The sequence below is a fragment of the Lampetra planeri genome, chromosome 41 (assembly GCF_965212315.1).
Source record: "Lampetra planeri chromosome 41, kcLamPlan1.2.h2, whole genome shotgun sequence".
Classification (NCBI taxonomy): domain Eukaryota; kingdom Metazoa; phylum Chordata; class Hyperoartia; order Petromyzontiformes; family Petromyzontidae; genus Lampetra; species Lampetra planeri.
The window spans coordinates 717709-741795 of NC_136147.1; the positions used below are offsets into that span (position 1 = coordinate 717709).

General features: G+C 53.3%; 1 protein-coding gene across 8 annotated transcripts in view; it reads left to right on the plus strand.

The window, feature by feature from the left end:
• Positions 1-24087, plus strand: part of LOC144732039 (transcription factor 7-like 2) — a 167852-nt gene that overhangs the window by 137006 nt on the left and 6759 nt on the right. For 4 of the 8 annotated variants that reach the window (XM_078613243.1, XM_078613241.1, XM_078613240.1 and 1 more), the window contains exons 6-12: positions 6543-6630; positions 11188-11268; positions 14470-14607; positions 16622-16778; positions 17107-17214; positions 18400-18457; positions 21637-21709. In XM_078613243.1, coding sequence (XP_078469369.1) covers positions 6543-6630; positions 11188-11268; positions 14470-14607; positions 16622-16778; positions 17107-17214; positions 18400-18457; positions 21637-21709 — 703 coding nt within the window. The remainder of the gene's footprint in view (positions 1-6542; positions 6631-11187; positions 11269-14469; positions 14608-16621; positions 16779-17106; positions 17215-18399; positions 18458-21636; positions 21710-24087) is intronic. The other 4 variants (XM_078613239.1, XM_078613242.1, XM_078613245.1 and 1 more) reach the window with 2 other exon arrangements.

Below are 24087 nucleotides of genomic sequence, written 5' to 3' on the forward strand. Positions count from 1 at the left end.
TGCCCTTGCCATACGAATATGGAATTGGCACCAACGGCTCAGTGCTGTGACGAGGAGGCGAGCGCTCCCCTGTGTTCGTGCAAGCGGGGAAATAATTTAAACATCTGACTTTGTCTTAAAATTTTTGTTAAACGATCCACCTCCCTCCTTCGCCTCATGATTTGATGTCTATGAATGATTTGGCAGTCATGGAGTTCCATTTGGGAATCGGTACGGCACCTTTAGTGGCTGCAGGGGTCAAGTGAACCCATGTAAAACAAACTTATCTCAAACCTCGCAAATGAACTAAAAGCGCTGTCATCGGATCTCGCGCAAGCAAATTCCATTCATCGTGAGTATGAGAATCGACATTAATTTTTTAAATCGCATTTTACGACGTGTGGTACATTCCATCAATAAACACGGCCCGACGTTACCGAGCTTTGTGGTGCGATGCTACGCGATTGGCTGAACAATTCTTAATGTAAGCACATGAGCGAGGGGGGGGGGGTAGTGGGCTGACACGTGGGAGGACAAGGAGCTGCTCATGTTGGCTGGGCGCGGGCGATAAAAATCTATTGTCATTCAATAAACCGTCGTAGCGTCGTCGGCTACGTCCAGCGGAATTTCTTTCTTTTAGACCCGTCTCACCGCATCGCGATGCACCCGGCCAATGGTTTGCCGCATCGGCAAAAAAAACAACTGCTGCTGATGCTTCGAAAAGCTTTTGTTTACGAGGTGGGGGGGGATGTGTGCCTAACCTCGTCACGACCTGCACCCCCTTTGACACCGACAACGAGGACGGGCCCTGGGTTTCCTCCCGTTTGTGTTTTTGCGGCCACCTTTTTGTTCGTCGGTTTTCTTTGCGCCGTCGCCGCCGTCCCCTTTGTCTCAGAGCTGGAGAACAAACAACGGCCGTGCAGACGTTGGGCGCGAATGCGGAATCGGAATATTTATTTCTACCGGAGGGATCCGCTGAGCTGTGAAGCTCTTTTTAGCACGTCGGCTTTCGCGACCAATATCATCCACCAGCTGACACAGACGGTCACGTGCACGTGACAAACCCCTCACTAATCGGCTGTGTCGGGTGGTGGCGGGTTTAACGACAAATGTATATTTACTTCATGTATGAAGTTATTTTTCGCAGACGTCCCAATGCGCGCATGTGCACGTGTACGCGCCCCGCTTGCTCGGGGGGGGTGGGGGGGGTAATACGAGTAAACGCGAGCGCTTGGCGTGCGGTCTGCGTGGCCTGGCGGGTGGGAACAGCGGAGACCGAGGTCTACGCCAAGCGGCTCAGTGGTCCAGCGAATGGCTCGCAATCAGAAGGTCGAGTTCAAAATCCGGCTCCCCGGAGGGGGCGGTTGACTCAGTCGATCATCCCTCCAGGGGTCGATACAATGAGCAACACTTTGTTGGGAAGTCAACAGTGGTTGATTTATCGATGTTAAACGAAACTAAACCAGATTTATTTAATCCGGTAAGGCCCCCACGGAGCTATTACAGGTCTGTGTCGGAAGCAACCTTGCCACTAATGTGTCGCTCAACAAAGTGGCTTATCACGTGGACATTTAAAGCAGCCAAATACTCTAAAACGCGTGTTTCACCATTGCAGTGCGTCCTGATAAGTGAAGTCGAACAATGGATTTTCCTGCACTTACCTCTGCAGCCCACAACGTAGGCCCTCAGCCGCAGCCTATAACACCCTATCATAGGCACGGCGGTCATCCATCCAAGCGCTATCCGGTCTGAAACCTGCTTAGCTCATGGCAGAATTTCTGTGTTAATCAAGCGCAACCCCAGTTTACCTCCAAAACCTCGCCTCTCCCAAACTCTCCACTGCCCCCCCCCCTCCCACCGGCCCTGCCCTCCCCCGTCTTGCTCCTCCAGACGTGACTTAGAAGCGACTCGGCACGCGGGATTCAATCACCGCAGAAGCACGCTGGGAAGGAGGCGAACAAAACTACATTGTCTCGGAACAACATCTGTTTTCTATAGTTGTTGTTGTTCAACACAGCTATTAAATCAGTACAACAAATCTCTCAAGAACGCATCGCTCGTAGCGTTGCGAAAAAATGCGAAATTTTAGTTTCGTTTCATTTTACACACTCGCATTTGTTTCTAACGCTTCAGTCGCTGGCTCGGAACCGGTCGGTCCCCGATAGAAAGTCGAGCGAGCAGCGCATGAGCAAAGGCGACGTGGAGCGACCGGCGTAGCAGCGTGCGCTTGCGCGTCAGCTGGCAGTGGGGGCAATTGGCCGATGCCTTGGGGGGATGCGAAGCACTTTTAGTTCTTTTTACGGCCAGAGGAGGCAATTCGGGCCACGTGCCACCGCAACGGTAAAGCACTAAAGCCACGTGGACTTTGTGCTCCATTCGCCAAATACAATTGTGCACGTGCGCATATATAGACAAAAGGCAAAGATCCCCCACCCCCGTGTAGCCTTAACGGACAGTTGGGGGCAGGTGCTGTTTGGCGAGCACCTATTAAGGCCGGCGTGGCACACGAGAGGGGGCGGGTGGCCAGCACCACGCCCGGGCGCCTTGGCCTCCCGAGTGAAGATGTTTACACATCGCACCAGGTTCTCGCTTGAGGCTGAGTCGACCTTGCAGGGGCCCAGGACTGGTTCATCATCGTCACTGGTGTAGGCCATGAGCGAGAATCGAATGCGGGTTGCCAGGTTTGTAGTGCAGCACGTTAACGGCTCCACAACCGCTTATCACTTATACAAACACATGCAAGCAGTGCATTTTCTTGCAGCGTACCAGTGTAAGTAACAATTAATAAACAGTACTTTATAATTTCACTGCTGGATAAAGTCCTTGCTGCGCCATATTGGGCATGGCGGTTGTTTTATCATACTTCACCATGCCGGTCAGCACAAGCTGGTACATGGGGATGCCCAGGACCGGCCCAGGTATCGCTCACCACTTGGTGTTAGCTGTGGCCTGGGAATCTTTACACAACGTCCTCCCGCGTTCATAGCACAGCGCGCTAACCACCGTGCCACTACTCCGCCCCTTGTCGTGTGTGCGTCAACTTATTCTCGTGACGGACAAGACGACGTTCGTGTTTTCTTCTCTCCTTAGCCAGCGTTGCGTGGCAAGGTCACCGAAGCGTTTAGAATGCAGCAGTTGCAGCAACCAACATTGCGAAGGGCAGAGACGCGTCTGCCCGCCGTAGTCTCGCGCGCACCGTGGCGGCAGTCAAATTTCACCATTCGACCTCAACGTCTCATTTGTATGAACCTTGACCCCGCGGCCACCCCAACCCGATGGTGGAAAGACCGCCCAATGGGCCACGCAGAAGCCAGCGGGCGTTAAAGGCTCCAAATCTGTCCTCCGCTCTCATCTGGGTCGTCAAAACGATCGCAAGCCTGACATTGCGGATATATGTGTCTTAAAAAAAAAACAATTGCTCGAGCGAGTAAAATACCGTCTGAAACGAGGGGCGGGGAGGGGGGTGATAACAAAAAAGTGAAGAAGATGAAAAAAATAGTCGTAGAGAGATGAATGGATGCGAAGATGTAAGAACAGAGACACGTGGAGATGAATTGCGGCGGGATGAGCAGGTAGCCCGACGCATTTGAAGAGGTGCGCGGAATAAATGAGTGGGAAGCCCAGCTGGGGTTCCAGCCAACATAACCGTCTGCGAGCTCGCGTAATTGGCACCGTTGTGAGCGGACAAAAAGCGTCTCCCCCATGGTCCGCGAGCGCGGCATCGACTAATTGTACGGCTCTATTCCGCGGGACGGTGCTGGAGCGAAAAAAAGGAGAAAAAAAACCCTGTGGAAACTCAGAGCAAGGCTCTCTCCTCCCCCCCTCCGCCCGTACGCCCGTACACTCGCGCCCATGCTGTACCCCCCCCACCCCGCGCGAGCCGGTTAGTCTGGCCCAGCGCCCACTTCTCAAAAAACTACGGCGCTTGGCAAATAGAGTGGAACCTGGCGAATGTCATCGGTCGTTTCTGAATAATAATAATATATATTTTCACACGCCGTTTTTCGTTTTGCGCCGCGCCTGTGTTGTAATGTGCTCCGTGACGTTGGTACAATGTTTACGGCGTGGTGAAATGGAGAGTCGTTCTTTATTTGAGCCTTGCCGACCAAGGTGAATGTCTTCCTTTTAACATTTTAGCGTTGGTCCACCTAAGCGTAGCCGTTTAGCCGGGCAATTCCCACTCGCAGAGAATCATTTGTTGATTGGAATTATCATTAGGAGGTGTTCGTAGCATGCACGCACGCACCCACGCACCCACGCACCCACGCACCCACGCACGCACCCACGCACGCACGCACCCACGCACCCACGCACGCACCCACGCACGCACCCACCCACGCCAGCACCCACGCCAGCACGCACGCACCCACGCACCCACGCACGCACCCACGCACGCATGTACCCACGCACCCACCCACGCCAGCACCCACGCCAGCACCCACGCACGCACCCACGCACGCACCCACGCCAGCACCCACGCACGCACCCACGCACGCACGCACCCACGCACCCACGCACGCACCCACGCCAGCACCCACGCCAGCACCCACGCACGCACGCACCCACGCACGCACCCACGCACCCACGCACGCATGCACCCACGCACCCACCCACGCCAGCACCCACGCCAGCACCCACGCACGCACCCACGCACCCACGCACGCACCCACGCACGCACCCACGCACGCACGCACCCACGCCAGCACCCACGCACGCACCCACGCACCCACGCACCCACGCACGCACATGCTTTCAGTTGACTCGTGCAACTTGTCCGAAGTCCAAATCACTACGCTGTCGGACGCGGTTTGAAAGGCACTGCTGAAATCGCCGCTTCGTTTCGAGGGAGATTTATTAACCGCTCCCTCGCATTTAAGCCCCTTTTTGTGTCGGGGTTTTAGTCGGCGCTCAATGATTTATTTGACGTGGCCGATATTTGATGCCCGTGCACTCGTACTCGTAAATTAATCGGCGAGGTCGCGCACATTCACGGCTTTCTAAGAAAAACGTAAAAGGAGTCTAATGTTCTTCGGCGAGCCTCGCCTCCCGCGCGCGTCAACGCTCTCATCCTCCCAACGGCGGTGCCGTGGCATTGCCCGCTCGGCAGTCGAATCTCGTGTGGTGAGGACCTGGCGCGGTTTTCTTAAAACCCCCAGATGCGTCGTGAATGTCGTTTGTCGTGAATTGGACGAGCGCGGTGGCCTGGAAGGGGAAGGCTCGTTTGATGAGATTTACTCGGCGCAGATGGTGGGAAGAATTGGCATGAGGGAGCTGGGATTTAGCAAATGCAGTCCGTGAGTGGTAATTGATAATGACGATGATAATGATGTCGAAGAGGAGCAGATGCTAATACTGCAGCGGTAGTGAAAGTGGTTCTGTCATTGTAGGCGATGCGTTGTCACTCCCGCTAACCGTTATATTTTTTACGCATTTTAAATTACATTTAAAAGATTAACCGGCACATGGATAAAACAGTTTGCACGGACAAAACCGAATCCGAGCAACTCGAGCGACTACGGCAGACGGTGGTCTGCACCCTACTTGATGAGCTGTCCCACCCCCACCGCATGAGGAACCGGAGCGTGCATCCGGCGGAATTGTTCCCGCACGCCTCTCTCGCCGTCGATCGCTCGACGGAACGAGGAAGCAGAGTCGACGGCGCCCGGCGCTTGACTCTCAAACCCCGCCGGCTCGCTCCCCCGAGAGGCCGAATTCACGGCTCGAGGAGACTCGCATTAATTGGCGTGCTTTTGGGATTCTCCGGCACGGCTACCCCCCCCCCCCCCCCCCCGGGGTGATTACCGCTGCACGAGGTCGCCCGCCAGTAAGTCGTAATTAAGACGCGTGTTTGCCGCTGAAGCGCCCGCGTGCAGATCGTGCATGGCAGCGCGGTGTCGGAGGCTTCTCGCGGTATGGTGGTAGTCTTGGTCAATCCACTGCCGGATGAGGGGCCTCCCCCACACCGTGCCAGGGAGCCGTATATCCAGAGAGCCCCACGGAGTTACGTCGACCCACAGGAGCTATCTGAGCTTGTGTGTGATGTGTCGGCTGTAATAGGTGCTCGCTAGCATCACACGGTGGATGCGTGTGTGTGTGTATTAGTATATGGGCGTGTATTGTGTGTATCAGATGTATGTGTGTTTGTAGATGGGGTGTGTATAGTAGTTTGTGTGCATGTGTGTCTATATCTGCCTCTCTGAATGTGTGCATGTCTATGCGTGTGTTAGTTTGTGTGGAGAGCAGCAGTGTCGTGGTTAGCGTGCTGCACTACGATTCCTGCTCACAGCCAACACCAGTGATGATTTTTGAACTGGTCCTGGGCCTATCCTAGCTCGACTCGGCCTGAAATTATTACCTGGTAAGGTGTGTAAACGTCACCACTAGAGAGACAAAGGCGGTCGGGCGTGGTGCTGGCCACCCACCCCATCGTGTGCCACAGTGCCGGCCTTCATAGGTGTTCGCTAACAGCACTTGCCCCAACAGTCTGTTAAGGGCATACGGGGGATGTTTGTGTTTTGTGCCTCCCTGGGGCGCCGTGTGTGACATGCCGCTCTGTCTGCCAGGTTTACCGCGGCCCGGCCACACGCCCGAGCTGTCGCCGTACTACCCGCTCTCCCCCGGCGCCATGGGGCAGATCCCTCACCTGGGCTGGTGAGCTCCGCACGCAACTCGCCAAACTCACACGCACGCTCACTCACACGCTCACCCGTTTGCTCACGCGCATGCAACTGACGCACTCACTCAATCACGTGCTCGCTCACTCACTCACTTACACCCAACTCACATGCTCAGTCAATCACGTACTCTCTCGCTGAATTACTCGCTCGCACCCAACTAACGTACTCACTCAATCACACGTTCGCTCACTCACTCGCACACTGACATCCTCGCTCAACTCGCACGCACTCACTCGCCCACTCACCCATTCAGTGACTCACCCTCACGCTCATTCACTGCCACCCAATCCACCCACTCATTCCCCTCCAGTTGTGACGCACGCGCATCTCGCTCTCGTCCTACCCTCGCCGCTCCCCAGGAATACAAACTCAACATCTGTCATCGGCAGCTGTGGTGATTAATGGTTTCGCTCGCTCGTTTGTGAAAACACGGATCTCGCTTTCCAAACCGCCGCTGGTAGATGCGTCGCTTGTAATTGATAGGCCTAATTGGAAACGTCGTTATCTAAAACATTTGCCGCCATGCGAAAATTCACGCGTCCGTGGCCGCGTTGCCACCGCGGTTGGGGATTTGGTCTAAAATGTAATTAATACGCGCGAGCAACAATAAATTGGAGCACACTGTTACTCCGTAACTGTCCGATGACTAATGGCGCGTAATGGGCTACTCGACGTTTATACCATGCATGACGTTCACATTTCGTCAACGCATTTGCCACTGACGCTAAGAGCCGGCGTTTAAGAAAAATAGTTTTTGTTTATTTCATTATTAACCTTGCACGAGGGTTGTAATCGTTTGAGCGTTATGTTTTTTATCGATTGCTTACATTAGTATGGGATATTATGATTTTATAAAATATTGTGTTCATTGCACGAGACCTTTTACGTTTTTTAGCCGTTTTCATGCCGCGATGTTCGTCATTAAATGCTGCGAATTAGCCCCCTAAGTGGGCACGTGAAATTTTAACGCGTGGGATTTTTGCGAATAACGTAAATGATTCCCTTATACATTTTTTGGGTCCGGATCGCCACTTAGCCTAAAATTCCGATGCGCGTGATACACCCTCCTGCACCCAACAGCCGATTTAAATTAAGTCGTCACGTGAACAAACGCACCAGTTTTACTTCTCTCCGCCGTCGGAGAGCGATCCACACACGTCAAACAATCTTGTCTGACGTCTCGCTGGTCGTTACATCCAGCATCATGAGGCGGATGCCGGAAATGCGGGACACCTCGTCGGGTCGTGGGCCTTCTGTAGGCGGTGTGATGTCTTCAGAGTGATGCCCATAGGCCAATGTATTCGCAAACAATTGTGATGTGTTGCAGTAGCTTGCAATAAATTACATCAGCCATGTCGACATGAAGATACGTGTGTGTATAGTTCCGTGGCGACCAGGCTACTCTATAATCGTTAACGACCCTAGACAGTACTGCTGTCATAATATTAAGTAAAAAACGATGTAATGTATTTTATGTCCTGTATTAATAGGGCCATCAAATTCACAAGAAATGTATTACTCCAAATACATTAGTTAAAGGCAGCAAAAATAAAACGTAACGTATTATCCAGAGTGCAATAAGAAGCAATCATGCCATAATAATGATGAACGTATTAAAAAAATACACCCGCTGTTTAAGACATGATTTAGCCATTTGCAAGAAAATAATTGCGTGCGTTTGCGAGCAAACGAAAGAGCCCCGTGTGTCGTTAACGTACTTGGCCTGCACTTCTAACGTCGCTGCAGGGACCGTCCGTGTGTGTCTTGACACCGGGGGGGGGTTCGAGCGTTCGGACGATGTTTTTTTTCGCACCGCGTTTCATTTCCATCCACATGAAGAAGAAAAAAATCTGAACGACGCTTAACGAGCTTTGCGGATGTGCGCTGTGGCAGCAGCGTCGTAATTACCGTCGCCTTCTCTGTCCGTCGGCCCCGACGAACGCGCGCCAATACGCGGCGATTCCTGCCAATTGGGGGCCATTAGCGTTCCGTTAGCGTGCCGTTAGTGTGCCGTTAGCGTGCCGTTAGCGTGCCGTTAGTGTGCCGTGAGCCGATACCCGCTGCTGCCTCGCGATGATTCGTTTCCGCTAATAGATTCAGAGATTCAGGTCTCTGGTGGGATTAAGCAAATTTAGAAAAATTTAATTATCCGGTTGTGACATTTGATTTTTTTATTTAAATTGCCGGTTATTTGCATACTTTGATCTGATAACAGATTGTAACGCCCTCCCAGTAGGTGGTGATTATGCTTCCAGCTGCTGAGCCCACAGCTGACACCTGACATGCCCCCTCCCTGCTGTCCGTCTGTCCGTTCCGCTTTCCCCTCATATGCATCGAGCGCACGTAAAACTAAACATACACGTATATACTACGCGACCCGTCCATTGTGTGTGTGCATGCGATGTAGCAACGAGGCTGCAAGGGTATTGAGAGTAGCGGTAATGGCAATTCAACTTAACCGGGAGTCGGTTTTCGCTGACAGCATCATGATTGATGATCGATTACTGTGTTTGGTCAACGTAACGGATCTGGTCAAGTTTTTGTGTCGTCAGGAGCCTTCACCACCTAACACAGCCAAACAAATTAAATTGTCGAATCCCGTGCCAACTTTACCTGTGAGATGAAACGACAGTGATTGCCGAGTTGTTAAACGCTCGGGCACCACGTGACAAATTTATTTTTAGGAAAATTAAAAATAGGTTCTCCCCTTTCTGGCAATAAAACTTGTGTTAAGATGTTCAAACACCAAATGAATACCTGTTGCAAAGCATTAAGTCTACATTTCCCACATGGACTTGTGGTGAACATGCAAACAAACATGCTCTGATAATATATACATTGTCGTTGAAACTGATTTGGCCTACACCAGATTAATTTCCTTTGCCACGTTTGGTGGTGGAGGGCCCTGCTGATGCACATTTATCCAGATCAATTACGTTGCTCTAATCCACAAATCTAACTATGAAAAATAACGTCATTTTATTTGCCCAGGGAAGCCTTGCCAAGTACCAGGCGGGTCCCAACTACGTTGCGAACCCCTGCTACTTTATGTATAAAACCGATGACATGAGTTCATTTCCTGGCTATGGCTAACATGGGTGGCGAGCGACGTCCGAACCGGTTCTGTAGGTCCCTGCCCTTCGCCCCAAATCCGCGCTGGCCACCGCTATGAAGTACGATCAAATGGGGCCACCCATGACCACGGGTCGACAACCTGCAGCTCTTTGAAGCACCGCTTCGTGACGTTGTCTATTAAGGACTGCCCTCCCGTGTTCACATGCGTTGGGGCACTTGAAATATCGAGTTAGTTTTTTTTATTTACAAAATTCTGAAAAAATCGCCCTCTTGTTATTTTTGGTTTTCCGACCCCTGCCCATGACCCAATATGGCGTGGGGAGGAGGCTTTCATCCAGCAGTGGATTGACAAAGGGTTGTGCGTTGTCGTAACGCAAGGGTTGGGGGCAAGTGCAGTGAGGCAGGTCAGATGCAATGGTCATGAGAGTCGATCTTGATTCATTCCGACTCGGGCCCCCTGAGTAATCCCCACCCATGCCACTCAGGTTCTATTCCTTGTGATTTATACATCCCCATCGCATAGGCCGGGGCTACCTGTAGGTTGATTCTGCTGTAAAATCTTTACCTGCTGCAAAGAGTCGATGTGACGATGTTACTGCTCGAGAGATGGAGATGGCCTCTCACTCGTGGCGGTCGCAACAGTTTTGCTCTTCTCTTGCTTGCTGACCTTAATAGGTGCTTGCTAACGGTTTGTTCTCTCACCAGCTGCCAATGCTAAATAAACTGGAGGCCCTCGTATTTTTAAACACGTAGCACACGCGCACATGCATGCGTGTATTTACGTTGATGTGGGGAGCGGCGTCGCAGCGCTTAGCGCTCTGCGCTACGGAACCCGTTAACCCGACTTAAATTCCCCACTCGCTTCTAACACCAGCGACATTTATCTGAACCGGTCCTGTGCCTCTCCTACATCAACACGGCCTGAGATGAGTGCCTGGTGCGGTGCGTAAATGTCAGCACTGGGGTGACAAAGGCGGCCGGGCGTGATGCTGGCAATCCACTCTGTCGTGTGCTGGCCTTCATAGGTGCTCGCAGACGGAAGTTTCCCCAACAGCCTGTTAAAGTCTGTTAAAGGCTTTCTGGGGATCTTTGTCTTTATTCACATTGAGCTGTGGCTCGGTGGTTAGCGCACCACACCATACTCAGTGACCTGCGTGTGGGTTCCCAGTTAACAATGGAGGCGAGTAATCTTTCAAGTCGGCCTCTTATAGGTAAACTCAGCCTTAAATAAGTACTCGGTGCGATGTGTAGACAGCATGATGCGAGTGTGGAGCTGTCTACAGCTTCCCCTCCCACACTGTAATTGGTTTGAATAGGTGCTCGCTAACAACACTTGCCCCAACAATTGTTCTAGGTTACACGGGGGCGGTGGGGGATCTTTGTCTACATGCAGACATTTTTGTTGTTGGCGTTAACCCCGACTCTCTCCGCTGTCTGTCTGACCCCGGCCCCACAGGCAGGGGCAGCCCCTCTACCCCCTGGCTGGGGGCTTCCGCCCCCCCTACCCCACAGCGCTCGTCAATTCTTCCATGTCCAGGTGAGACGCTCCTCGCTATCGAACCAGCGGCAGTGCGCTGTAGCCACCGGACCACCGCCCCCCGTACGGATGTAACAAAAGAGGCACGTGCGCGCAGACCGATGCGCAGACACGCGTCCGCGTGCTAGCGTGTGCCGATCCGTACCCAGGTGGAGTGTCGCGCGTGCTTAAGACGCCTCCGCTGCGGGGAAGCAGGCGCAGCAAGTAGCTCGCGTCGTGTCTTCATGCCGCAGCAGCGCCATGCGTTGGGTACTTGTGTGTGCCCAACCCTCCAGTCGGCTTCCTCCTGTAAGCTTCTAATTGGTCAAAACATTTCGGGGGCAGGGACCTCTTGAGATTGAACCCTGAAGTACCCGTTGACACCTGCAAGAGAATAGTTTTAATTGTTAAAACTGGAGCTGGGCTTAGGCGGACACAGACAAGGAGGGGGACAAGGCAGCGAGCGAGAGACTGAGGCAGGGAATAAATGAATTGACCACACACAACGCAGGAGAAGACGACGATGATGGAAGAGTGGAGTGGAAGAGTGGAGGGAGAGTGGCGGGGAGGGCCGCTGAGTGCCGCCACCACCGCGCGTCGGCTCAGTGGGGGGGGGGGGGGTGCACCTCGCCGCGTCGCGGAGCTGAAATTGGCAAATTCGGCTAAATCAGCCCGCACAGTGGCGTGTGCTGGGAGAGGTGGTGAGTAAAACCCCCGATAATGCTCGCGGATAAGAGGCGCGCATGAGTGGCTTGCAGGATTTACTTCCCAGGTCTCCCAGGCCCCGTGTTTATGGGCTCAGGCTTGTTTTTGTCACGCCAGACGCCCCTCACTTCTCCGTCAGGCTCGATAATAATAATGATAATCCGTGGAAACGGCTAAAGCATCGCCCGGTAGTTGTTAATATTAAATAAATAAAAACATGTCCTTGGAGTATTACGGATTATTTCACCTACCAGTGATCTAACATATTTACACCGTCACAGAGCAAGCAGCTGTCTTATTGTTTCGTTAAAACGTTACGGAATTCTTCTGTTGGTTTATCAGACTTTACAACGTACACTTGAGGGGCCTCTCTCCTCATTGTCTTAGCCAATGTATGCCATATATGGGAAATGTAAGACGTTCTCAAGTTGTATATGTTTTGAAATGATTAACGGTGACGTTTTTGCAATCTGGAAGAAGAAAAAAATGACGGGAGCATATGTGTTCATCCACGTACAAATCATTGAACTTATCAGAATTTAAATACTTATTTAAGCTGCAGGAGGAATCCGATGAGCTATGAAGCTCTTTTGCACAGATGTCCAGTAGGGTGAAGTTGATAAAAGGTGGGTAAAGGCACAGCCCTGAAATTTCCTGCTCACACCGCTGCTGCCAGAAGGAACGCTCCACTAGAAGCAGCTCTTGAAAGCACCTCTCTCTTGAGGATATCTTGGCCTACTCTTTCACTCATAATATTACAAATCTTATCTCGATGTAAAAAAAATGCGAGCTGAAAATAAATCTATTCAACGTCAAATACCGATGACAATAATAAAATAAAAACACACTTGGACTTCACCGGGCATGACCAGTGCTTCCACAGATTTCTACCCATTGTCGCATTAGTAACGGCAAGTGGGCCGTTATAATGAAGGCTGGCCCTGGGGTGCGATGGCCCCCCTTGCGTTGCGATTGTTCAGCATGTCCCCCGGCGTTCGGGATACCTGCGCCATTTGCATCATCGACGTGCGGCTAGCGCGCACACGCTCGGTATCTCGCTCGCTCGCCAGCGCAGGATGAATAATCCATGGCCCGCTCGGGGCTATTCCCAGCGCCGCCGTCGCCCTCGGGCGCTTGAGCGGCTCGCCCGCCGCTCATCCGCAGGTTACCGCGCAAAGCGCGCAGCTGCCTCGTCCCGTTTGTTAGGAACTCCAGCAGGTAATTTGCACGGGGAACTGGAAGAGGCGTCACGGACGAACGAGAGAGAGAGAGAAAAAGCCATCGGTGGCGGTGTCCGTGTGGGTAAATGGCAAAGATTTGTGTAGCCGGCTTCTCGAGCGCGCCGTTTGTAGTGCTAACCATGACAGTAATTAGCATGAGGTCAGGCCGAGGGATCCCCCAAGTGGCACGCTGCTGAATATTTGATAACGCTGCGTAATTAATTTTGAATGAATCGTTTGACAATAAACTCCGTGCTGCCGCCACGGAAAGCTGCTGAGAGGGAGTTTGCTTGGGGAGGGGGGGAGGGGAAGTACAAAAATATAATAAATAATTTTTGGAGAAAGTGAATTGATGTCACCATGATGTTACCTTGGGAATTTGGCCAGAGCCGTCTCAAACTTTAGTTGAAGATTTGAACCAAATGGCCTCATTTTATCCCCGAAACTGCCACTCAACAGTTTTCTTAAATAATTATTTACGTTTTAAATATATATGCAACCTTTTCTTGATTGTAACCCACCCGCATCAATGCAGTGTTTTTGGCTTGCGATTTATTTTGGTTGTCATGTGTTCTCGAATGGCGCTTACTTTCTTTGGTTGTATTATTATTCGCTAAGTGTGCCTGTGGACATGCTCGCGTGCTGAGTGTAGAGGTGGCCACCTGGTGTTTGTGTTGGTGTGCTCCTGTGAGTGTGCATGCCGCCGCTGTGTGTACGTACATCTGATATGCCTCGCGTACGCTGAGACCTGTGTGTACCTTGTGCGTCTGGCCGCGTGTGTGCACATCTGCGTTTCTGTGCCCACGCACATTTGTACCTCTGCGTGTGTGTGTGCCTGCGTGTGTGTGTGTGTGCCTGCGTGTGTGTGTGGGGAGCGGTAGCACAGCGCTTAGCACCATGCGCTACGAACCCAGTGACCTGGGTTCAATTCCCACTCGCGAACTGTACTTGAGCCTCCCTCCCCCCCAGGTTGAGTCAGCCTCAATGAGTAGTGTGGTGTGGTGTTTAAAAATCAGCACTAAGGGAGTGAGAGAGACGGACAGGCGTAGTGCCGGCTGACCTTAATAGGTGCTCGCTCACAGGACTTGCCGCAAAAGTCAGAGGCTATACGGAGGATCTTTGCTTTTGTGTGCGTTTGTCTCCGTGCACGTGTGTTTATGCCTGTTTGCACGTGTGTGTACGTGTCTGTCACAAGCACATGTTTTTCTTGTGCTTGTGTTGCTTGCTCCCGTTTGCTTGCACCAGGGTGCGCGAAGTTCACCAACGCTGCCTCCCACCCTGCCCTCTCCCCCTCCAGCTTCCTGTCGGGCCGGTACCCGCCCCACATGGTGCACCCGTCACACGGCCTGCCACCCACCGGCATCCCGCACCCGGCCATCGTCACGCCGCCCGTCAAACAGGAGGCTCACAGCGGCGCCAACGGCTCGGAGCACCAGTAGGCATCTCGATCCCCACGCGGGGGGGCGGGGGGGGGTCACGGGCACCGCCACCACACTCGCGCCCGGCGCTAACACTCGGCGCCACGCTCCCTGCTTCGGAGGAGTTTTGCCGACGACGTTGTGTTCGGCTCTGGGATCCCCCGCGTACTCGGAGTTTCATTTCAACCGGATTTTTTGAGCTGGGTCAGCGACCCTGGAAAATATGTCTTCACCCGGCACTCCAAATCCAGTGTGCCTCTTGCCTATGGCTGTGGCTACCGAGTCACGTGCCCCCCTACTTGCGGCCTTGCAAGCTACGCGGAAAATATCTTAATGAGACATGAAGCCCTGAGCCTCCTCGTATTATAGCTGTGGTGGAGAAACCTCCAAGCCGCGGACGGTGTAGCCACCCACAGTTCGTTTTTTCCACGAGGCCTACCACCACAAAGCAGGCTGAAAACGATATCCGTCGCTGTGGAGGGGAGTATTTTTTGACCTGGCAATGCTGTGCTGCTAATTTTAGCGGTGCTCAGTCCAATGCATGATCAAAATTTAGTGGGAACTCAAGTGTGGCACGCCCAAAGGTATTTTGAAAGTCCTATTTCGGGGGTTGTTTGACCAAACTTCACCACGCAGGTCGGTGCAGGGTAAGTGAAGGTAAGGCGCCACCCAGGACCAATTCGAGTATCACTCGCCACCGATTTTAGCCGTGGTTCAGAATCGAACTTGTGCATGCCGGGTTTGTCGCACCGTGTTTTAACAACTGCACCACCGCTCGCCCGTGAGCAAAAAGACAGACACAGATACAAAGCGCTCACACAGACGCGCACACAGACACTCGGCACGCACAGTATGCAGTGTTTGTGTGTGGAGTGTAGCGCGTTGGCGTGCTGTGCTACTACCACCGGTGACCCGAATTTCATTGCAGCCTCAAATGAGTACCTAGCGTGGTGTGTCAGCATCGCCACTGGGGAAACAAAGGTGGTCGGGCGTGGTGCTGGCCATCCACCCCCTCGTGTACCATTCCGGCCTTCATAGGTGCTCACGAACAATACTTGCCCCAACAGTCTGTGACTGGCTATGCGAGGGATCTTTGTACGGCACATTGGGGATCTACGGATGAAATGCGCCTTACAAATGTAAATTATTAGAACACCTGGGTCTGCCCCGTGACCTCCCCGTCAGCGAGCCTTCGACACTTCACATGGCCTCAGGCAAGATGCACCTAGCATGGCACAAGCGCTGCGGTAACGCCACCCCCGCCACTTAGTGGCGAATGGCGGCGGCTGCTGCTGCCGTTGTTGGTGCGTGTGTGTGCGCCACACGCATTAAACGCTCCCATGGGGGCCAGTGCACTTGGATGAGACACCCTTGAAGCGACCACCGCCACCAACCAGCTGCCCCCACTCCCCCCCCCACCACGCTTTCCGACAGGTGCGCGTGCCTCGCCGCCTGCCGTACTTCGCCACCTTCACAGCACCCCCCCCCCCCCCACCGGCCCCCCCCCCCCCACCTCTACCGAATGCGGATGAATTTTTCCCGAGAGCCCCGCGGTGTTGTTCACATACCTTTCTCGGGCCGCACAAACGACGCAGAGTTAAAGCTCCATTATTACTCTTCACTGTCATTGTCGTTGTTATCGGCCGGGTGGCAGTGGTTGTGCACGTGGCTGCTTATCATCCAGCGTTGTGGAGGCAGCAGCAGCGGGGGTTGGTAGATGACCGCACAGATGTTGTGATACTTCCTTCCCGTGGGCGCCGAGGAAGACTAGAGTGTTGCCACCTCGCGCATGTCGGTTTCCTCCGGGTGCTCCGATTGCCTCCCACATGGAAACACTCGTTAATTGGCCGATAACACCTTCATTTATAGTGGAACGTGGAGCTTGGGCAATTGTTGGACCCCGGCCGCTGCTTTCCCGCTTCTCCGTGGTTCTCCCTCGTGGCCCGAGCGCACGCTGGTCTCGAGTGAACGAACCCTGCGTGGCGTCGCGTCGCAAGTTGATAACGCCGCCGCCGTCCTCCTTCCCACCAGGAAACAGAACTCCAAGAAGGAGGCGGAGGAGAAGAAGCCGCACATCAAGAAACCGCTCAACGCGTTCATGCTCTTCATGAAGGAGATGAGGGCCAAGGTGATCGCCGAGTGCACGCTCAAGGAGAGCGCCGCCATCAACCAGATCCTGGGCCGCCGGGTACGTGACACCACTGCCAGCCACCGCCCCACGCGCCGCCTCACGCGCCGCTCACGCTCGCCCCGTCGCCACGGCCATTGTGCCGTGGCCCCCGGGACGGTGGGGCCAAGCAGAAGAGTTGGGCGGAGGGTGGTGGAGGGGGGCGGGGTGCCCATTTTATATTCCTTGCACCAGGGCACATGCCAGCCGTGCTTCGCCATTCACCACCGTGTTTGTACGGCAAATCTCTAAGCCGAATCTCAAAGTACGTCGTTTGTGCGTGTGTGTTGTGTCCTGTGTGTGGGCTGTGTGCTTTGCGTGTGTTTGCTCACCGTGTACCGATCATCAGTGGCACGCCCTCTCACGAGAGGAGCAGGCCAAGTACTACGAGCTGGCGCGCAAGGAGAGGCAGCTCCACAGCCAGCTGTACCCTGGCTGGTCCGCGCGCGACAACTACGTGAGTATGCGCAGTGCACGCAGCCCAGACTGGAGACAGGGTGGCCTAGTGAAGGCCTCGTGGTGGCCTAGAGGTGGCATCAAAGTAGCCTAGTGGTGGCCTAGTGAAGGCCTAGTGAAGGCCTAGTGGTGGCCTAGTGTAGGCCTAGTGAAGGCCTAGTGAAGGCCTAGTGGTGGCCTAGTGTAGGCCTAGTGGTGGCCTAGTGAAGGCCTGGTGGTGGCCTAGTGAAGGCCTAGTGGTGGCCTAGTGGTGGCCTAGTGAAGGCCTAGTGGTGGCCTAGTGAAGGCCTAGTGAAGGCCTCGTGGTGGCCTAGTGAAGGCCTAGTGGTGGCCTAGTGAAGGCCTAGTGAAGACCTAGTGGTGGCCTAGTGAAGGCCTAGGGAAGGCCTAGTGGTGGCCTAGTGAAGGCCTAGTGGTGGCCTAGTGGTGGCCTAGTGGTGGCCTAGTGGTGGCCTGGTGAAGGCCTGGTGAAGGCCTAGTGGTGGCCTAGTGAAGGCCTAGTGAAGGCCTAGTGAAGGCCTAGTGAAGGCCTCGTGAAGGCCTAGTGAAGGCCTCGTGGTAGCCTAGTGAAGGCCTAGTGAAGGCCTAGTGGTGGTGGCATAGTGGTAAGTTTACTTGACACTGAACCGCATCGAGCATTGTCCGCACACTCCAAATCCCACCGGTGCCCAATTTATTTCTGTGAATAATCTAATTATATGGGCATCAATTATTAACCGCGCTGCTAAAAATGTAGCGGTAGCCAGCCTGCGTTTGGCTCAAGAGATGCATGTTAATGAGATGCTGTGTCTTCAGAGTGTGCAGACTTCTGTCGCATGCAATGATTGCATCTTCAGCCCCGGCCCAGAGCCACACTTGGCCGCGAGGCAAATTGAGGCGTCGTCTTGTGCCGCCAGCGTTGCACGGCCTCGTTCCGGCGCGGCATGGCAAAGAGCTTGCAGTGGAAAAACCACCAGTACCACGAGGGCCCGGCGCCAGTGCGGCTCGGATGAGCCATCGGGAAAGGAGTTATAGGGTAGAACTTGTGCCTTGGGGGAGACGGCCCAATTTCAACCCCCCCCCCCCAAGGTGCTCAGGCAGGCCAGGTGAGGTGCGGTCTTCAGGTGAGTGTGCCGAGCCAGTGTGGCGGCAACCGTGAGTTCGGTGTGGTGAGTGTGGTGACTTTAAGACCACTGGTTTTCACCAGGGCAAGAAGAAGAAAAGAAAAAGGGAGAAGCAGCCTGCTGAGCAGCCAGCCGTGATTGGTGAGTGATTCTCGTACAGTTTTGTCCGCTCACCACTCCCCCCTCACCACCCCCCCCCCCCCCCCCACGATAATCGACTTGATTCTCGAACGATCGTAAAGGAAAGTGACCGACGATGCAGAGAAGCCACCACCTACTGGTTGAGCGGCAACATTGGCCCTTCGGGGGAGAAAAAAGAACAGTGCGCTAATCGACAGCAAAAAAGCCTGTTTGCGGTGTTCACATTTAAGGACCCGGCGACATTAACACATTAACAATTTACATCGATGAGATTGAGAAACGGCATTAATGTAAAAAACATACTAATTGAAGGTAATTCTTAAAAACCGTGAGGCCGTTATCTGCCATGGAAGAGCGCTTGACCACGCGCGGCCGCACGTTTTAACGCCTCTTGGTCCGCAGTTAAAACGATGCCGAGTGGGCAAACGCCTTCACTGAGCGCTGTCAATCAAAAACTCAGCCCTTTCTTTTTGCTTTGGCTGTGACCGGGGCAAATCGGAATATGCGGAAGCGCTTACTTCATTTAACTAAGTTGTGTTTATTTTTTCAATAATTGCGGAAATGTAACAACAGAAGCTTGTTTGAGAAGGTACCTGGGCGTGTGATGCTGCCCAGGAACTGTTTCAGACTCGCAAAATAAACAGAAATTTCGAGAGAGGAAATTGGCGCTTCCGTGCATTTCCAGCGGGCCCCGGCCGTGAAGAGTGCTCTTTGTAAATCGCTGGATAAATTCTTGACGTGTAAATTCATTCTTATTCGATTCTCTGATATAATTCTAATTTCTAATCAATCCTGAACAAATCCCAATCATTTATTTTTTTTAAGTCTGTGCTTGGTTTTGATTTTTCACTCGGAAGTTTTTCCTAATGTTTTTAACGCTCGCTGGTTTGTGTTTGTTTTTATATTTAATTTTAAAAAAGCCTTAAAAATAAACGCGACAAATTTGGCTTTAAAAAAAACATGTACGCGGCTTGCGCTCCGGCGAATGGCTCGAGACCGCCGCTCTCGTCGTGCCGCCGAGACGCCGCGGAGGTCCTCTCGCTCCAAGCCTCCGTTTGCGAAACAAAAGTGCAAGCGACCCCCCCCCCCCCGCACTCCACCCCCAAGGGAAATGACACGACGTTCCGAAGCAATTAAATGCGATCACTTTGCCAAATTGCTAATTACGTGACAAAAAAACCGTGAAGCAAAGTAATTCTGAAAAAATTACATTCTTATGATTTGTCCGCGGTGGGTTTGCTTCGCGGAGTTGTTGTGGATGCCGCCCTGTCACTTGCATGCCGAGTGTCCCAAAGGCTGCATGAGCAACGTCTTGCTTGCTGAGCATGGACCTGCCTGCGTCTCCCTTCCCCTCCTTCCTCCTACACCGCCTCCTCCACCGCCTCCTCCTCCTGCCGCCGCTGCTGCTGCTGTGTTGGTTTTTTTTTTGACGCACGCTCCCAACCCCCTCGGGGTGCGTCTACCCTGACAGTCGCAGACAGCGAACGAGAACCCTGGCCCATACGAGAGAGGAGAAACAAATAAAAAAAATTCTAATGAAATTAATTACAAAAATAAAACAACGTGCAGGACCACTCTGCGGTGCCAGCGCTGCCGGACTGTTGTCGCTCACCCGCGATCACGACGCACCGGTGCGGCGTTTGAGCCCCTTCAGAATCGTAATCTTTATTTATACTGGAGGAATCCGATGAGCTATAAAAAATCTCTTTTTCACACATGTCCAGTAGCTCCTGGACATCGTAGACGAATTCGAGGGGTTAAAGCAGTCTGGGGGGCGGGTGAGTGGTGGGAGGGGCGGCCGTAATGTTGTTATGCCCTTCCACCTTGACACCGCCGTTGCCGCCAATAACCGTATAAATAAACGTTGTGAAACGCGTTTCGTCGTAGACGTTAATCTCAAGAGTACGTAGCGGCTGTGCAGCGCGACGAGAGGATTTGTGAGGATGGAGGCTCTGGCGCTGATCTCTGCGGCGGCGGCAGCGGCGGCTGGGCGAGTGGGGACGGCTCGAGGCATCGTTGCACTTTGAACGACAATCAGTCACGAGGCTCCGGCGGGGGGAGGGGAACGGAGCGCCAGGGCCCAAACGTAACCCAATAATAATTACACAGCAATTAGCCGGTATTTCCACAATATTACACATTTATTGCTACCTTGGGACATAAATGGCTTGATTTATTTTCATTTCATTTACTTTCTTTTTTTCGTTCAACCGTAAGTACACACGCAACCGTTGGAATCTCGCTTCGTAGTTCTCAGCTCTTGTTTAGCCACACGCATGTAGTTTGTGAAAAAGGCCGCCCCCCCCCACTCCTCCTGTTTGTTTTGTTTGGGTTAAATTCATAACGTGGCGTTAACCTACATCATTGCGGGGGTGTGCTGGCCGCGAGCTGGGCTGGACGGAGCTGGTGGAGGGGGGGGGGGAGAGGCGTGGGGGGTGATTGAGGGAGGAGAGAGGGGAGCCTTGGCAGTTGAATGTTGCGGAGCGGTCGCCAAAGCCCCCCGGCCCCTTTCGGCACAGCGAGACCAACAAACGTGTCTCCCCTCCCGGCCGCAGCGTTCAGCCTTTGCATTTGAACACTCGGCCTTGTGTGAAGTGAGCCTCCCGAGAAAGACATTATAATTGCCTGGTGTGTACGTGTGTGCACATTTGTGTGAGCGTGTGTGTGCGTGTGTGTATGCGTGCATGCGTGTGTTTCCGTGTGTGCGCGTTTTCCCCCCCTGGTGGAACAGAGTTTTGTTGTTAGTCTGAAGGGGACAGAGCAGAGTAACGAATATTGCCATAAACCGAAGAGGCCCTTTTTATGGTTAGTTTTTTTTTGAGGGGGGGAATGCGGTACTCCTCTAGACGGGAGAAGAGGAGTTCAACTTTTATTAGTAATACACTTTTTACCTTTTACGGTTAAAGCCACATTTTAGCCTATTTTAAATCGACACGCAGCAGCTCTCCAGCATGTGTTTAACGGCCAAGTCAGCCGAGAGCGGGACGACACGGTGAGCCCACGCTCGCGTTAAAGACCGCGTTGCTGGTCGAGCAGAGACGGTGGACTTACGGAAGCCCCGAGAGAGAGAGGCGGGAGGAGAGGGGTTTGGCTCACTTAGTGGACTGGCTTGGCCCAGCTTGTTGCTTCCTGTTATCCCTCACACCTCCTCCTTGCCTTCACGCCGTCTCCCCCCTCAGAGCAAGAATCCGCTAAGAAATGCCGAGCTCGCTACGGGGTTGACCAGCAGAATAACTGGTGTAGCCCTTGCAGGTGTGTATCGCCACTTCTGCAGCCACCTTTCCCCCCACCCCCGCCCCACCCCCGCCCCACCCCCGCCCCACCCCCCCCCCTGTCGCACGCCACGTTTCGTCGCAAAACAAAAAACGAACGTCGACCAAAATGAGTAAACGGATAAAGGTTAGCGCAAACGTGTAGCGTGATGTTGCCGATGTCGCGCGCGCCCCTGCGGCTGGTCTGAACGCCTCGCGCGCAACCACCGTCTGGTGGTCGGGAAGAACTCAATGGCTCAATGGGACGATTTTCCTGCGTGTGTGTTTTTTTATGCTTATTGGTTATTATTTGGCTGAAATACGAATTGGCGGCTGTTGGTTTTTCGCGCCTTGCAATGAGAACTGCTGCCCGCTTCTGCTCTGGCGTACGAGTAAAATAGAATGTGCTGCCCATCCCTAGACTCGCCGCTGCCAAACACCAGCGTACATAATACACGTCCGAGACCTTGGGTCCACGATAGAGAGGGGGAAATGATGTTGAACTTCAGACACCGCCGCCCCCTTTCGAACGAGTTGGGTTTGTGAGCAAACACGAAGGCAACGATTGCTTAATGTGTCCGACCTCGTGACCTCTTGGCGTGGCTCTTGTTGGCTGAGGCACACTTTGGCGCTCATTGTCAACAGGGCCAGGTTGATAGCAGCTGCTCATAACGAAGGAAAACGGACGTTTTTATTGCGTGTGCCTTATGACAACGATAAAAAGCAGCTCCGAACATTGTCATGAAATTGCCTGGAACTGCTATGTAATCACTTATCGGTTCCAGGATATTGGTGGTGGTGTGTGACAAGCCAAAGGTGAAATACTTATTAAATGTAAATAATTAAACCGAATGTTTAATGCGCCATGAAGGTGATCGGCAGACCATTGCTGGTCAGCCACGTTGCCAATCGGGGATTGCGCAATATTTGTGACGTCCAAACTGGACCCCGTCACCCATTTGGTCTTTGTGTGACGACGCCCAACCGGAGGTTGTTAGTGGACAAAATAGGTGTCAAGTGACCGGTCGTGTGAATAATTGGAGGAACGGACCGTCAATTACACCGCAGTCACGTACCTTGTGACTCGCCGCGTCTCAAACTAGACCTTAGGGATACTAGTGATTTCAGTCGGTCAAAAAAAACCACACACACAGATAACAAAAATACATTCCGTTTTGAGGTTGGTTGTTTCTTGACGGTGTTGTGAGGCATTGAGACCATCCGAGCCAGCTTCACCATTTGCCGGCCGGCGGTTCTAACGGAGACGGCGCTCGTAGATAAACGTCTCGCCTGCTGGTTGCGCTCGTGCGATGGAGCCACGTGGTGGCACGCGCCGCGCGACACGCGGGCGGGCAGGCGGGACAGAGTCGCGCACTCCTCTCCACGTCTCCCTTGCCCCCCCCCCTCCCTCTCCGCTTGCCTGCCTCTAACACCTCCCGTTATTAGAGAACGCCTCTCACCCATTGAACATGCTACCGCGACACGTGCCGACAAAACGGCAGGAAAAAAAAACGTTGGAAACTCTCGAAGGTACATGTTTAAAGAGGATTGGAAAGAAAAAAAGGATCCTGCCGATGTTACTAACCGAACCCTTCTCTAACCCCCTGCCCCTCCTGTTTTCTCGTTTACCTGTTTGGCTCTCTGGACCTGGTGGTTTGTCAACGTTGGCTTGGGGTGGCTACGGTGGTTTCGTTTTGTTGCCCTCGCCCCCTCCCGAGGTCGCACTCTGCGTCTCGATCTCCCCAATTAAACAAAGCGGTGCGCCGCGAGGGGCGGAACTTCACGAGCGTGCGGTGTCCCTTGCCTCAAAGCTCCTGCTACGTTATTTTTGCAAGAGAAGGCACGCTGAGAGAGACAAATAGTGGCGAATACTAAAATTTCACGTGTAATCTTAACGTGTCGAATCCCCAAAACGAAGATTAAATCCAGTTGTTATTTTCATTTTGGATGAATGTCTGCAGTCGGTGTGTTCGCGCAGACCGTTAAGTTTGCGGAACATTTGGCCGCTACGGGAGTGCGCCCCGGCTGCCAACTCTTGCAAAGTCCCGCGGGTCTTTAAGTGCAACGGAAACGAGGCTTGCTTTTGAGGATGCAGCAGCAACAACACGGCAACATTGGGACACATTAGGGGGCGGGTGCGATGCATTGGACAGGTCCTCAAAGGAGCTTGTCTCAGAATGGGATTGACGCTGGTGCAGGAACGCTTAAGCCATCGCCACAGCGTAGGTTCTGCGGCCGTGCTGTGCGCACGGCCGTCTCGATGCGTTTACGGGGGGGTTGTAACCGCGCGTGTTGTCCAGCACGACGTCCGACGTTTCGCTCCACGCGCTGGCAGCTGGTGACTTTTTACGATCGTCGAGGGAGAGAGTTTGGCCGCTT